We start from the raw sequence: 14,229 nt of genomic DNA on the forward strand, positions 1-14,229 counted from the left end.
GTTATTGAGAAGTGAAAGTACAGCACTCTAAAGCTGGCCACTCACTGCATCGTTATTTTGAGTAATTGCCTTCCAAAGTTATAGGTGCATAGATTGTTTAATAGAAATAACTACTAAAATAACATTAAATAAACGATTTGTTGACCATTTCCAGAACTCAGACTTTGGGACATGATTAATTAGATACTAAACAGTTTCATTTCATTTCCTTTAATGCGCCATAATATATAAAAATAATTGTCGTCATGTGGTAGATATTAAACAGTTAATATATAGTTAAAGAAAAAATTAGATTTTTAGGCCATTTTTTTTAGCTGCTATATTTTATAGCTCATTTACTCAATACTGGCCTGTTTGACAACTGAACCATTTTTTCACGACATGCCTCATTAATAACATAACATTAGGCTTAAGTGTCACATATTCACCTGATGAAGACCACTGTGTATTCGAAAGCTTGTTTAATGATATAATTTGTTAATTTGTGCTATTTGTATTTAATTAACTGTATACTAATAATGTAAAGCTCTGTCCAGACTATACAATTTTATTTGACAAAAACATGTGACATGCCTAAATATGGTCATGATGACATCACATCATGACCATATATAGGCACATCATGACCATATATAGGCACATCATGGGCATACAACAGTTTTTTGTCAAAGAAAATTTGATAGTTTGGACAGAGCTTTAGAATATTAGTGGGTCCTGCAAGTTATTGAGAAAGACGTTTCAAATATTTACATGAAGTTGAAAATGTTTTTCTTCAAGATTTAATAATTGAAATGTTTTTATTTTATTTGCCTTTTAGGATCACATGGTAAAAGAAGGGCTGGCTTGGGTTGATGATCAGAATAATGATGGAAGGTTGTTTTGGTTTCCAGGACTATTCCCTGATAATTCCTAAGAGCAGGGCAGTCACCATGTATGGTAAAAAGTGGACAGTAACAATAATGGATTTATTTGCAGTGCACTTTACAAACTGTGTATTGATGGAGAAATGATTTATGCTACCATATTGCAATTGTCTGATGAGTTAGAGGTAGAATAATCCATAATTCGCAGTGTCATTGTGCTAAAATATGTTTGGGCATAGTCCATGACTACTGTAACAGCTGTTGGAGAGGCTTTGGCTAGTTTCATGCCATAATGGCAGGGGCTGAAATGAACCATAGCATTCAGGTAATCTTCCTACTCTTCTGAAACAGTACACACAAACCAGATGTGCACATTGGACCTCTGGTTTTATGTCCTTGAGAAGACTTGGTTCTACCAACTGAGATGAAAGCTGATACAAGAAAGCAGCAACAGCAAAACACAGCATTAAAAACTTATCGTGTTGAGCAAATGTACATCAAAAAATGGATATTTGAATTACTGAACTTGCTTTGTGTATTAATGTATGTTAATAACATACATATTTTATGCAGATGCATAAAATAAACCATTCTTATATTCTTTGCATAAAGTCTCTAAAGATTGACAGGGAATCAATTTAAAGGATTTAAAAAAATGAACACTTAAATGACTAAATTGAATTTGTTCAAGTTATTATCATACTTATTTGAAAACGCCCCGGGGCGTTTATTTTTGAGAAGGGTTTTGAGGAGGCGTTTATTTGAGGGAGGCGTTTTCCTGAGAAAAATGGATATGTATATACTCAAACAAATGCCCCTTTATTTTACTGTCAATGTGAAACTACTATGCGAAGCATAATTACCATCAAAATGTATTAATGCATGTTCATAAAGACTTTTTGATCCCAACCAGGTTAGAAAAAATGTAATTTTACTGGAGTAGAATATTAATAGTTTATTCAAGAAAATAATGCACGCCTGGGAGGTTTATTCCAATGAGGTTCTGGAGTGGGGAATTTATTGGTGTTTGATGTAAAGATTATCAGAAGGAACTACTAAAACTAATTTGCCTACAAGTAATGACAATTCCAAGTTCTTCATAAAACTAATCTTTTAATTAAACAATTTTACAGATATTTTTAATGCTGTGGCTAGAGATATGGTACCATATCTTAATTTCGGTTTGTTAAAGGTACGGTAAATTGCATTATCTAATAAAATGGCGCCACCAGATTAACAATATCGTTCAAAAATTCTTCATTGTAAGCCTGCTTTTCTACCGAGTTGTTATACAAAAGCAACATAAGAGAACGTGAAACTCACAGAGCACAAAACAAGTCCATAATTGAGCAACTCGCCAAAACATGAATACAGTAAATAAAATTAAAAATGCCACTCAAAGATATATTACATAACACCTTTACTGTACAATAGCCAAGACTGTAGGCCTATACAATAACAATGTGTTAGCTTTCGTATGAGAAAGGATGGTATAATTAATTTTACCTTTTCCTGATATCGTGTAACATTTGGCCTGACTCGGGGTCCTGACCTATTTTGTGAAGTATATTATAATACTCCATTAGTTATGCAACTAATAATTAGTGTTATGAAGAACAGTGTTGAGAACAGTTTAGTACCTTCTTTTTGTTTTGTAAGTTTATTTGTGCACAGTCACTAATATGATGGGTGGCATTGATTCAAAAGTGAACCCAATAAAAAATTCAAATCAAAATCCAAGAAATGTAATACACGGCATCATGTTGGGATTCAACATTTCCCTACTTGGAGTTATAATTTTACATCAGGTTAAATCAAATGTTATCAGGGAAAAAACGTTATTTACAGTCTTGGCTATTGTACAGTGTAGTTGTTACGTAATATAATAACATTAACAATCCCTAATATTAAATAACTTGATTATTATTGCTTCACAAATATGAGATTTGTAAATATAATGGGAGGTCCTTTACTGTAAATAAATACTTGTATGCTTAATGTTTAATATTGTTTTAAATGTATATTTGTAAGACCGTGACGGGGGATACGTTAGTGCCGTAACAGGATTAACTCATATTCAAGATAGATAAAGTATGGTTCTAAATGTTACTACACCAACTTCCTCTGCATTTTGTCTCTATCAACAATGACGCCACACCGTTGGCGGCACTGTATTGGATGATGTAATTTACCACACCTTTAGCAAATGGAAGATAAGATATGGTACCGTATCCTAGCCACGGCGTATATTTTTAAGGGATTAAGAAAATAACAAATTTCATTTTATACAATATTAACATTGCTGTTAATAACTCTCATGTTAATGATTAATTAATAAAAGTTCTATTGGATGGATATTTTTTACATCATTGTCCTTCCTAGTTCTCTTTTAAACATTCAAACATCCACTACTTAGAATAGATGAAATATAACAGATAATTATTTAAACTTAAACTATTTCCAGATGTTTTAATAAAAAGAATGGGTAATATCAATTCATTAGGCCCTCGAGTTCATTTATAGATCTAGATTTGATCTTTAACCATTGAACATGCATGATCCAAGGATTTAAGATCGATATTAACAGGTTTTCTGTTAAATGCCATCACATCACATATTCCCTTGTCATCATTGCCGAACAACTTTGAGGGAACATAAAATTTATTTTTATCAGTTCAGTATTGATTGGCACTCTAATCAATAACCTTTTTAAATCTAGAAAAAAAGATATTGTGGGGAAAGAAAAGAAAATATTTTTGTGTAATTTAAGTACCGGTAAAACAAAGTCAATACTGTACACATACATTAATGACGATTTGCCAATTTACCTTAATTTACAAGATGCTATGTCATTGCATATCTACACTTTCAAGGCATTTGATAAATCAATAAGGCGCTTATGAAGTACTTCTTTCTGGTTTAATAGATCTTTCTCAATTGCCTCAGCTTGTACTAACAATTGATCAAGTTGTTTTAATGAAAAGGACTCGTATTCATCACTTTCACTGAAAGAAAAGAAGAGTAATTATTTAGTATTGATATTTTAACTGTACAGTATACCTATTGAGACCAGTAACTTGCAGCGAGTCACCATAGATATTATATATTTTATGTGATATATTGTTACCATAAAATAATCTAAAAACATTCTACGTAAGGAATTTTACATAAGCAGATTCAAAAGGAATGGTTGGAGAAGCAACTGGCGCATGCCCCTTTAATTTTTGAAAATTACATTAAAATGAATGGTTGGAGAAGCAACTGGCGCATGCCCCTTTAATTTTTGAAAATTACATTAAAATATATGGAGTGCAATATCATAAAATTTATCATCTGAAACAGACAATAAAGCATGAACCATAGAGTGCCAGCTGGGGTCTCTAGCAAACTTCTGTTTGTAATTTTGTATTGCAATCGTTTGCCATAACAATTGACAGTAGTAAAAAACATAATAAATAAAATTATAATTGTTATATTTTGTGATTGATGTTCATATTAACAGTCCTGTACACCTGATAATACTGTAAATCATTAGTTCAATTATTAGAGGAACACTCATAATAGAAAGCACTTCTTCAAATGAAAAAGAAAAAAAAAGAAAACTCACATAAAACTGCTGGACCAATGTTCAATTGACATCTTGATGTCATCATTAATCACTGCAATGGAATGTCAGATTATATTATTTAGAAAGATGGTAATGATGATTTTTCTTAACATTTATTCATGTTTTAGCAAATTTCACCTCTTACACAACCTCTACTACTTATATATACCTAATTTTTCCCAAACATAATTTGTGTCATAGTATTTTTTGTGCTATGCTTGTTTGTGACTTGTGTATATTGTATTGTAAACGATTCTTTCATCTTTATAAATTTAGATTCTTTTAACATTTCAATCTTTCACTCAGTCTGGATGTTCTTTACTATATACAGTACTTAAAGAAAAAAAACAAACTTAGACCCCTCTCTGTGAATGTATATCCTAGAGCCACCGCTAGTGAGCTTAAAAACTTCCATTTGACATGAACATCCAGCCACTGATATACAGATGTACTGCCTGCAAATAATGATTATGAACCTACTTTTAATAACTGAACCGATGAATTCATGTTGAGGTGGGTGTTGACGTGTAGTGGACATGGAGCCATTTTGAAGAGTGTCAGCAGAGCATTGTGACTGCTGTTGCTCTGTAGACAAAGACACTGAAGCTAGTGTATCATCACCAACATTCTCGCCCTCATTTAATTGTGGGATTCCGCTGCAAGGCTCTTTGCTATTAGGGCTTGGATTCTGAAATTTAACAACATAAACAAAGGTTTCTCAGATATAACCGTATGAGTCTATATATTGTAAATATTCGTATTGAAAATGTCATTTAATTTTGAAAGTATTAGCAACCATAAAATCAATCTGATAGCACCATACAGTATAAATGTATGTAGCTTTGCGTGTACAGACGAGTTAACAAGTTAATTTCATTTCATTTTGTTTCAATCACAAATAATGAAATTAGAACTGAATTGCATGGTAACACCTGATCTACCCAAAAGTTTTTGTCAATTTTTAAAATGAATACTATTTGACAAACTGTATAGGCATGTATTATAGTATCCAATGTAGACCTGTATAACATTGCCTGAGACTATAAAACAGCAAAAACATAATACTATATTTTAACACTTGGAGTATGTATAATACTATATAGTACATCATTTTTTTTTCTTTAACAGACTTTACCTTTTCTTGATGATATGCTTCAAAGCTGTTATCTTGTGTTTCACTAATGTCTTCGTAGGTGGACATATCAGTGCTTTCAACTGTCTTCATTACTTGTACTGAACTGAAATAAGATTGTAGTGTACAGTACAAGACCAGCAAAACTGTTTACTGATAAGCATCACAATTTAAATTATAGTGATGCCAGGACATTAAATATTAATGTTTCTTAACTTCAATTGGCACCGAAGGATAACAAAAAAACTGACATTCTCAAAACTTAAATTGAGAAAGAAAACCATGGTGTTTGCAGGACTTTGAACCCTGGCACACACGTATGAGAGCTATCTGCTTATGTTCATGAGTATTTTGCGTAAGCATAGCTCTTTTGTGCGGTAAACTTACGAATGACATTTGGAATTTCTGGCACTTGTGCCAACTTTGTAATTTTTTTTTTAAGGTAAAATAAATGATATGATTGACATTATTTGTGTTTTATCACTTCGGGACACAATTCACAAAATGTCTTACCCTTGTGCAGTAAAGATATTGTAGCTGCTTACATCGCGCACATATGTCATGCATACATGAGCACCATAATGTAGCTCTAGTTGTACATGAATATGGAATGTTAATTCATGCTATAGGTTATTATAGAGTGACAAACAAAATTAGTTAAAAGCATTGTTTTTAATTGATTTATATAATAACTGTCTACCCAGAGGTGACGGAACTAGGGGGTGCTGCGTTATGGAGAGTAATGTGTGCCTAGAATGTACAGTAGACCTACTGGTATAAATCAATTACAGTATTGCAAAAAAAAATAGTACAAAAATGAAAAAGATGAGTTGCAAACTAAAATAAATGACCGTAGCAACACCTGAAAAAGTATTACAGTATTTTTTTCTAAATAATACTGTAATAATAATATAAGATTTATTATTTTAACTTCACTGAGACTTGGCAGGACTCAAATACATTGAAGGACATAAACTACTCACTCAAAACAAACAGGAGGATATATACTTCAAAATGAAGTTATGAACCAATAGAATATGGCTCAAAAGATATGAGTTAGAATCAGAACAAATACATATAATCTGTGATAGACAATTCTAAATCTCTAAAATCTCAAGTTTGCACTGTATATTAATTCACACAAGTACAGTTAATACAATATCCAGACTATATGACTCTATCGAATATCATAAGTAAGTGGAGGAAGGAAGCCACCTCTCAACTAGGTATATTACTTGTCAAATTTTCTCAGTGACAAGTATGGACAGAGCTGTTGGTTCCCCCTCAAAAAAGGTCATATAATAGTATGGTAAAATCTGATACCCCTTAAAAATTCAATTGGAAGTTTCTAAGACAATCCTTGGCTGCATCCAAGCATCCAATTTGATTTGCTGTGCTTCATGGTATCATTAACAATAATGAGCACAGTCATAAGGGCAAATAGAAAAATATGTTAGATTATCACTCCCGCCCGCTTAAAAAATTCGAAAATATTGATGCGGGAATAAAAAAAAATTGTTTTTGCCGCATCAATTATTTCAACAGCATAAAATAACAATGCAATTTAGTGACTTCATATACATTTTCTTTAAAAAAATATAAAATTAAACCAGTTTTTATACAATATTTACTATTACCTTCCCGGGTACAGGCTAAAATATAAACAGTCCCTTCCTCATCGATAAAAACAAAAGCGAAATCATTTAATGTACCGCTGTCCCTCATCAATTTTTTTTTTTTTTTAAAGAGTGATAATCTAATAATTTTTTTCTATGTGCCCTAACTTCTGTGTGGATTTCCTTTTTATATTTGTCCATGGGCCCTAGGCCTATGCTATGGCCTAGACTACTCTCACATAGGCCTAGGCCTAGTAGGCCCTAGGTAATAGATCTAGCCTAGGCCTAATGTTTTTATACCAAGACAGTTTAGAGTAGTCAAAGCTCCGGTACAGTAGGCCTAGTCTACTAGTAGTAGTAATAGTAGTATCATCATGACATAAGCCTAGTCTTCCTAGGCCTACCTAGGCCTAGGCCTATATTTTCACAAAAAAAGAACGTGGGCCTGCATTAATATAATATTTATAATAATAGGTCTAGGCCCTGGGCTAGCTTCAGTTGAGCAGCAGTTTTAGTCTACCTAGGACATAAATATATGCCTCCTCCTTTTAGACTAGACCTATATACTTTCTAGGCCTGCTTAGGCTGGCTAAGCTAGGCCTAGTCAAGTTAGTAGTAGGCCTACTACTAGGCCTAGTAGTAGGGCCTAGGCTCGGCCTAGTAAATAGAGGCCTAGCAAGACCATCGCGTGAGACTTTGCACCTCACTCTCGTCTAAGTAGCCTACCTTAATTGAAAGAATGCACGATTATGCGTCAAATGGATTCTTTTTTCACGGTGCTGAAAGGAATGAAGGCATTTAACTTCATAAAGGTGTCAAAAATCTTCCAACACACTCGACAACACGTACATCCGAGACGATGGCGCCGTGGTGATAGGTAACTGTGCCCGATGACGCGCTAATGCAACTTTCGGCCAATTAAAAGCGAGTAACTGAGGTACTGTAAAGTATGTACCAACAAATTATAGCCCTCTACATAAAATGTTACCCATATTCCAATTTGCGAATCCTAAGTTTGCCCACTTTTTCCCCACAATCTTAGGATGTACATGCCAGAACAAGCTTTAAGGCCATGTATCGGGTGCAGTGTTGTAGTAGTGGCATACCTAAGAGTCTAGAAATTAAGGGGAGGGCCCCTGATGGGAGATTGCAAAGGTCACGTGGTGGGCTCGATGATAAGGTGAGGGGTGCTAGATCACAAAATAAGGTGATTTTGGGTACTTGAACGCGATTTATTTTGGGGGAACTAGTAGAACGCAAGTATATTGGGAGGGGGGGTTCCCGTGCACTCTCTAGATGCATCACTACAGTGTGGAATAGAATTGCCTCCTAGCGCTGCATCATCTTCTCAATATTTATAGATCTGCCATTTAAGAGGAAATTGAAATAACATGACTGACTGAAGCAACACTCGGTAGTTTTGTTATTTATATTTAATAATGCTTTTTGTTTTAAGTAAGCGTACAAATTTCATACAGATTTAAAATAGCTAAACAAGCTTTCGAGAGCATTACAGTAACAGGTAGGCTGCGTTAGTTTGATGCTGACAAAAAATCTAAACAATTAACAATTTTAATATAAACTTTTGTTTAGAAATTAGGCTATACAGTATCACCTAGTCAAGAACAATTTATGAAACATGTTAACTGCCAACTATGAATATATTTGACATCATGACAATCATACACCCCCTTTTCACAAAAGAAAAAAAAAGAGATTTAATTATTTGCTAAATTTTACAAGGACCTCTCAGGGTATTTCTACCCAAATTACCATCATCTTAACAACATCAATGTAAACCTTGCTAAACATGGTACAGTTTACACACTGGCAATACAGATGTAAGTGATGCAACATAAAAGATAAGTTGCATCCTGTGAGCATGCGTACAGATACATTCTGTACGAGATACCTTGGCGGTGTTACAGGCCTCTGTACAGAGCCGTAGATAGAGAGAGTTTGGCCAACTCTGTTTCACGGGATTCGATATACACGCGTGTGATTGGGTGGATCGCAATCACATGACTTACATCGGCCATGTTGTCACCAAAACAAAACATTAAAGTTATACGCGCGCATGCGCTTGGGCTGTTTGGCAACGACACGGCGTCCATGTGCCAAGTTGGCCAAACTCTCTCTATCTACGGCTCTGCCTCTGTAATGTATACATGTTTTTCTTACAAGAATATTACACAGGATGCCTACCAATCTTACATAATGGATGCAATGTAAAATATCTGTAGCATGGGATGTGTAACACTTTTTTCTCTGTTGTTTTGGATACAAATTCATATACTGTATTATTCCTCCAAATCCAATCTACAGAACATATGACATGAATCAGGTATTATAGAACATTGATCGAGTTCCTAGTCCACATTTCAAGCGTCCTGAGCATCTTACATTAGATGGATTTGTGCGCTATATAAAACTACACTATAATTATTAACATAAATGCTCAATCAGTGGGATTTGAGAGGTTACCATTTTTTACCATTGCTCCAAAGATTCGGAATGAACTTCTACCCACATTAGCTATGAATCTTTTGCATCAAGACAAAGCCTTGAAAATATTTTGTGCATCTTCCGCTATTATATGAATTTGACATAATTATTATTACTTATGTTTCAGAGTGCAACTGAGAGCATCCCTACAATACTTGTTAACAAACTGTAGACAAAATGTGAGGTATTGTGACAAAATGAGTAGTATCGTATGCTAGGTCATTATAACACATTCAAGAAAATATGACTGTATGTTTTGACAAATTAGTTTCTCTGGGATTTCACAATAGCAAAGCAAGTTAGTTGTAACTTTCTTATTATATACACAAATCAACCGTGATGTTGGTACTCTACGAGTGAGATTTTTACCTGAATAAATCAAATAATTGCTATTGTTTTTAAAATGTAACAACCCTTTGAAACAAAATAGAACAGTCTGTCCAAACACATCATGTACGAACCGTCTCCCAAACAAGTCCTCATTCCCTATTCAACATTGATTGAATTAAAAGCACCTTTTACACTGTGATGGACTGTTGTATTTGTTTCAAAGGGGTGATTCATTTCGGTAATGAAGGCAGTTCAAACAAGTCCTCATTCCCTATTCAACATTGATTCAATTTAAAGCACCTTTTACACTGGGATGGACTGTTGTATTTGTTTCAAAGGGGTGATTCATTTCGGTAATGAAGGCAGTTCAAACAAGTCCTCATTCCCTATTCAACATTGATTGAATTAAAAGCACCTTTTACACTGGGATGGACTGTTGTATTTGTTTCAAAGGGGTGATTCATTTCGGTAATGAAGGCAGTTAGTTGGTTTAAAGCATTCATAAAATAGACATATAATTTTAGACATATGAATTTACAAACTATTTTACTCATAATCAACCTAGGAACAACTGATTAAATCAAAGACGAAATATATGTGATCTTCATCAATAATGCTTTCTTCGACAACACCTCACAAATATGTTGATATTCCGGTCAACAAAACAACATTTGTCTAAAAAAGTGTAAGATTTCTATCTTAACCTATCTTCCATTCTTCCACATTTATTATAGCTCTGTGTGATAATCATACAAAAAAATAAATAAGATAGCATATTTATTTACAACAAATTCATCAATTTATGCAACTACAAAACTACTAATGTAAAATGCAAGTGCTTGTCTATACACGTATGTACACAGTTGATTCGTAGATCTGTACAAGAAAACACTAGGGTCTATGAGAATACGAAAAATTCTCCCATACATTTTAAATACATATTGAGACAATTTTCATTTCCATAATAATTTATTCTTTAAATTTGGGCAATACATTTAAATTTTGAATTGAAAGCACAGTATGAGGGAGAAAATAGAAAAATAAGATAATGCATTTGCAATTTTGTTCACATCTCCCAATCTAATTACAGTATATCATGTAACTTTTTACAAAACTTTTTATTGGGACTCAAATGTATTGTATTATCATAGCATCATAAATAAATAAATACAAAATTGACTTTATAATGTTAAATAATAATACATTAAATGGCATCTAAAATTTTAATAATCACTAAATAGTACAAGGGTTAAAAAAACTAGAACTACAGTATTCTGGATCAGTCTACGTTAGTCTGCTTAACCGGTGGTAGCCATTGTGTATGTATTGGACCATGAATATACAGTATTAGGGTTTTTGGTTCAATTTAATTGCTGAGCTACTTGTAGCAAACAGTATCAAATGGCAAGAGATGCCACTGTCCAAATTTTGCATGGAAGCAATGGAACAAAAAATGCAGCACTACCACAAGATAGGAGGCGCCCATACGATACGAACGACTTTTACGTTATATCATCTCTTTTGAAGATTGCCCTCCAAGTCGTAGTTGTAATTTTCGAGATAGGATTTAGTTTCAAAGGAAACCCAAGAGTTGACCCTCTTGCCATTTTATCCTCTTGCTTGTAGGCTGAAAAGATGTTTTCTGAATTTGGTCCTGTGAGTCACAACTTACATGAAAGTTAAAGGACTTGCAAACTTGCATTAATATAATATAATATAATTTAATATATTTAACTATGAGAACATTTAGCCGTCAGAGTAATAGGTTATACATTTTAAATCTATGCCATCAGTAGAGGTCTAAAATTTTGGCTCAATTAAGTGAATCGTATATCAGTTGTGTATGGGGATAATCTGCCTGTATTGGATCCGATACACCAACAGGCCTTTGTGGTCTAATGGTACAGTATGACACTAAATTCAAAAGCAAAATTCGCAGGTCCATTTACAGTACCTGCTGGAAGCACTTTTTCACACAACTGATAAGAACTTTTAGTTGAAGAGCTATGCTCAACACGTATGCCAGGCACTTCCTGCATTGTACGACCGTCGCACGGCTGATGTTGGCAGCAATCTGAACGGATCGTCATTAAAAATGATCCGTTGCACACGCGTCATCGCGTTGCGTTCTTCACAGAATCGCGCCGGCCTAGACCGTCGTGTGCAGTGAATGCCTGGCTTAACATAACATCATTTGTTTCTGTATTTCAGCACGGTGTTTCCATCAGTACAATCAACTATTTGTTTATAAATATATATATAAAATATTTGTGTACTTATAATTAACTTATTTTTGGCAACACTATAACATTTCTTCAGAACACTTTACATCACATCACAAAACAAGTTTTTTTGCACCGGATACCAAATTGTCGATATTCCCATATCATTCGATACATAAGACAAACTCTATTTTGCTTTAAAAAGTGTTGATACCATAATATTACCATAAAGTTAGAATATAAGCCTAGATGAAAAACTAAATTTGAAGAAAAACAGCATCAAATATAACATTTGTTAACACTACGGATGGTTTAAGTGAATATTTTGACCTGTGAATAGTCAACTATTAAGAAATTCAGGTTCTAAACCTAGGTCTATTAAAGAGAACAACTGACCAATCAGAAAGAGATGCTTAATAAACAGGGCTTGCCTACTCAACCTATGTTTCTCTACAATTGGCTGTTGCTAAGCAGGAGTTGCAAAATAACTCGTTTCTTAGAAGGTACATGTTTTGTAAACATCCCTAATGCTTAGAAATACAAAGAAATATCCTAATTTCACTGCCATAAAATCACTACTATGAAAGACACAATCGTTATTCCATAAGAAGAAATTACTTAATAAAAACAAAGTGCTTATTCTGCTATCTAAAACTTGAATTTGCCTATACTTAACGGTAGGGTTGGAGTGCACCCCTCACTAATCATCACAAAAATGCTTTGTAAATGAATAGGCACACTACCGGCTAAATAAACGCTGCATATAAAAATTACATTTTCTTTTCAGTTTTCAAATTCTTGTTCCTTGAATTCTGAAGCAGAGAATTTGGAATATGAACAACAAAAATATACTTCTTAAGAGAACTGTGAAACAAATGCGACTTGAACAAAAGAAATTAACAAGAAGATCATGAGCCTCTTCAAAGCCTGAAAGACTTATTAATACAATTTTCATGCAAGCTGTATTCTGAATCTGAGGTAAAGGTAGGACACAAGATTGTAACATGGAAGGCAAATAGTTGTGTTTCTTACCTAAAGCATGTACAGTAAGATATTCAATAGGAACATAACACTACATCATTATACATTCATCATGCAAGAAATGTCTATATATATAGAGTGGTTCAATTAATTATTAATTAATCAAATATTAATTGCACTCTAAAAGAACAGATAAAACAGATCAAGTAATTATAATCAAAATAAACTTGGTATAATTTTGTATTTATTCTTTTCTTTTTCTGTTGGTTTATACTTTTTGTAAACTAGGAGGGGAATCCCGATGATGATGTGCGCTTGAAAGGAGATTCCGGGCGTGGAATGTAACGGGCCTCACCAGATGTGGCATAAGGATTGCCCTCTTTGGTTGATGGAGAGAACGCGGAAAAGTAGTCAGAAGCAAAAGCTACGATATTTTCGGGTTTGCGGAGAAGTAGAAATTGGAGAAAATCAGCAAGAAGTGCCTTAAGCTCAGGGTGGTGTCTCATATATGTGGCATGATCCCCCTTCAATTCTTCCTGCAAATAAAAGAGAAAATCATAATTGAAGTATTAATTGGTGTAGTAATGTATGTAAAAGATGTTTGCAAAAAAGAAATTAGGACAACAAAAATTCAATAAAGTATTGAATAGTCATTAAAATGGATCAAATAATCTATTTTATATAAACAAACAAAAAGTAGTTTTTGCTGCTTTATAGACACTTACAGTACTACACAAATCCTTAAATTGATTACTGTAATAGCCAACTCAAGGTTCTATGCAAAAGAATACAATAATGTTATTATTCAACTCTCCAATAATTGATGATGAAATATTTTCCTCATTCAGATTTTAATTGTAAGTTAGTATTAATAAAATATGTAATTAAACTTTTTCAGTTACTTTATAGTCAATTATTTAATAAATCAATTACCCAAAGTAATGGCTTTGGAAGATGGTTCAATAACATTGAT

The 14,229-nt window shown here is 33.4% G+C and overlaps 3 protein-coding genes across 4 annotated transcripts in view; 1 reads left to right on the top strand and 2 right to left on the bottom strand.

The window, feature by feature from the left end:
• Window positions 1–2,114, top strand: part of LOC117116539 (vacuolar-sorting protein SNF8-like) — a 6,857-nt gene extending 4,743 nt beyond the window's left edge. Inside the window, exon 6 of the mRNA XM_033260599.1 lies at window positions 818–2,114. Within this exon, the coding sequence (XP_033116490.1) occupies window positions 818–913 (96 nt within the window). The 3' untranslated portion in view covers window positions 914–2,114. The remainder of the gene's footprint in view (window positions 1–817) is intronic.
• LOC117116548 lies at window positions 1,957–8,117 on the bottom strand. The gene is made up of 5 exons (XM_033260610.1): window positions 7,945–8,117; window positions 5,606–5,708; window positions 4,951–5,158; window positions 4,471–4,522; window positions 1,957–3,868 (listed from the first exon to the last, which is right to left on the bottom strand). Exons 2-5 carry the CDS (start codon window positions 5,693–5,695, stop codon window positions 3,724–3,726), a joined length of 495 nt encoding a protein of 164 aa, XP_033116501.1. The 5' UTR covers window positions 5,696–5,708; window positions 7,945–8,117; the 3' UTR covers window positions 1,957–3,723.
• A 516-nt stretch (window positions 8,118–8,633) lies between these two features.
• LOC117116553 (ciliogenesis-associated TTC17-interacting protein-like) overlaps window positions 8,634–14,229 on the bottom strand; it is a 37,791-nt gene continuing 32,195 nt past the window's right edge. The window contains exons 11-12 of one of the 2 annotated variants that reach the window (XR_004446779.1): window positions 10,354–13,792; window positions 8,634–10,238 (exon numbers count right to left, since the gene is read on the bottom strand). Coding sequence is in view for 1 of the 2 variants with exons in the window: in XM_033260624.1 (XP_033116515.1) it covers window positions 13,541–13,792 (252 nt within the window). In the remaining variant the exon portion in view is untranslated. Of the gene's footprint in view, window positions 13,793–14,229 lie in introns of both variants that reach the window. The other variant, XM_033260624.1, reaches the window with a different exon arrangement.

Source organism: Anneissia japonica, unplaced genomic scaffold, assembly GCF_011630105.1.
Source record: "Anneissia japonica isolate Jap-2015-1 unplaced genomic scaffold, ASM1163010v1 scaffold199_len4679917_cov187, whole genome shotgun sequence".
In the NCBI taxonomy this organism is placed as follows: Eukaryota; Metazoa; Echinodermata; class Crinoidea; order Comatulida; family Comatulidae; genus Anneissia; species Anneissia japonica.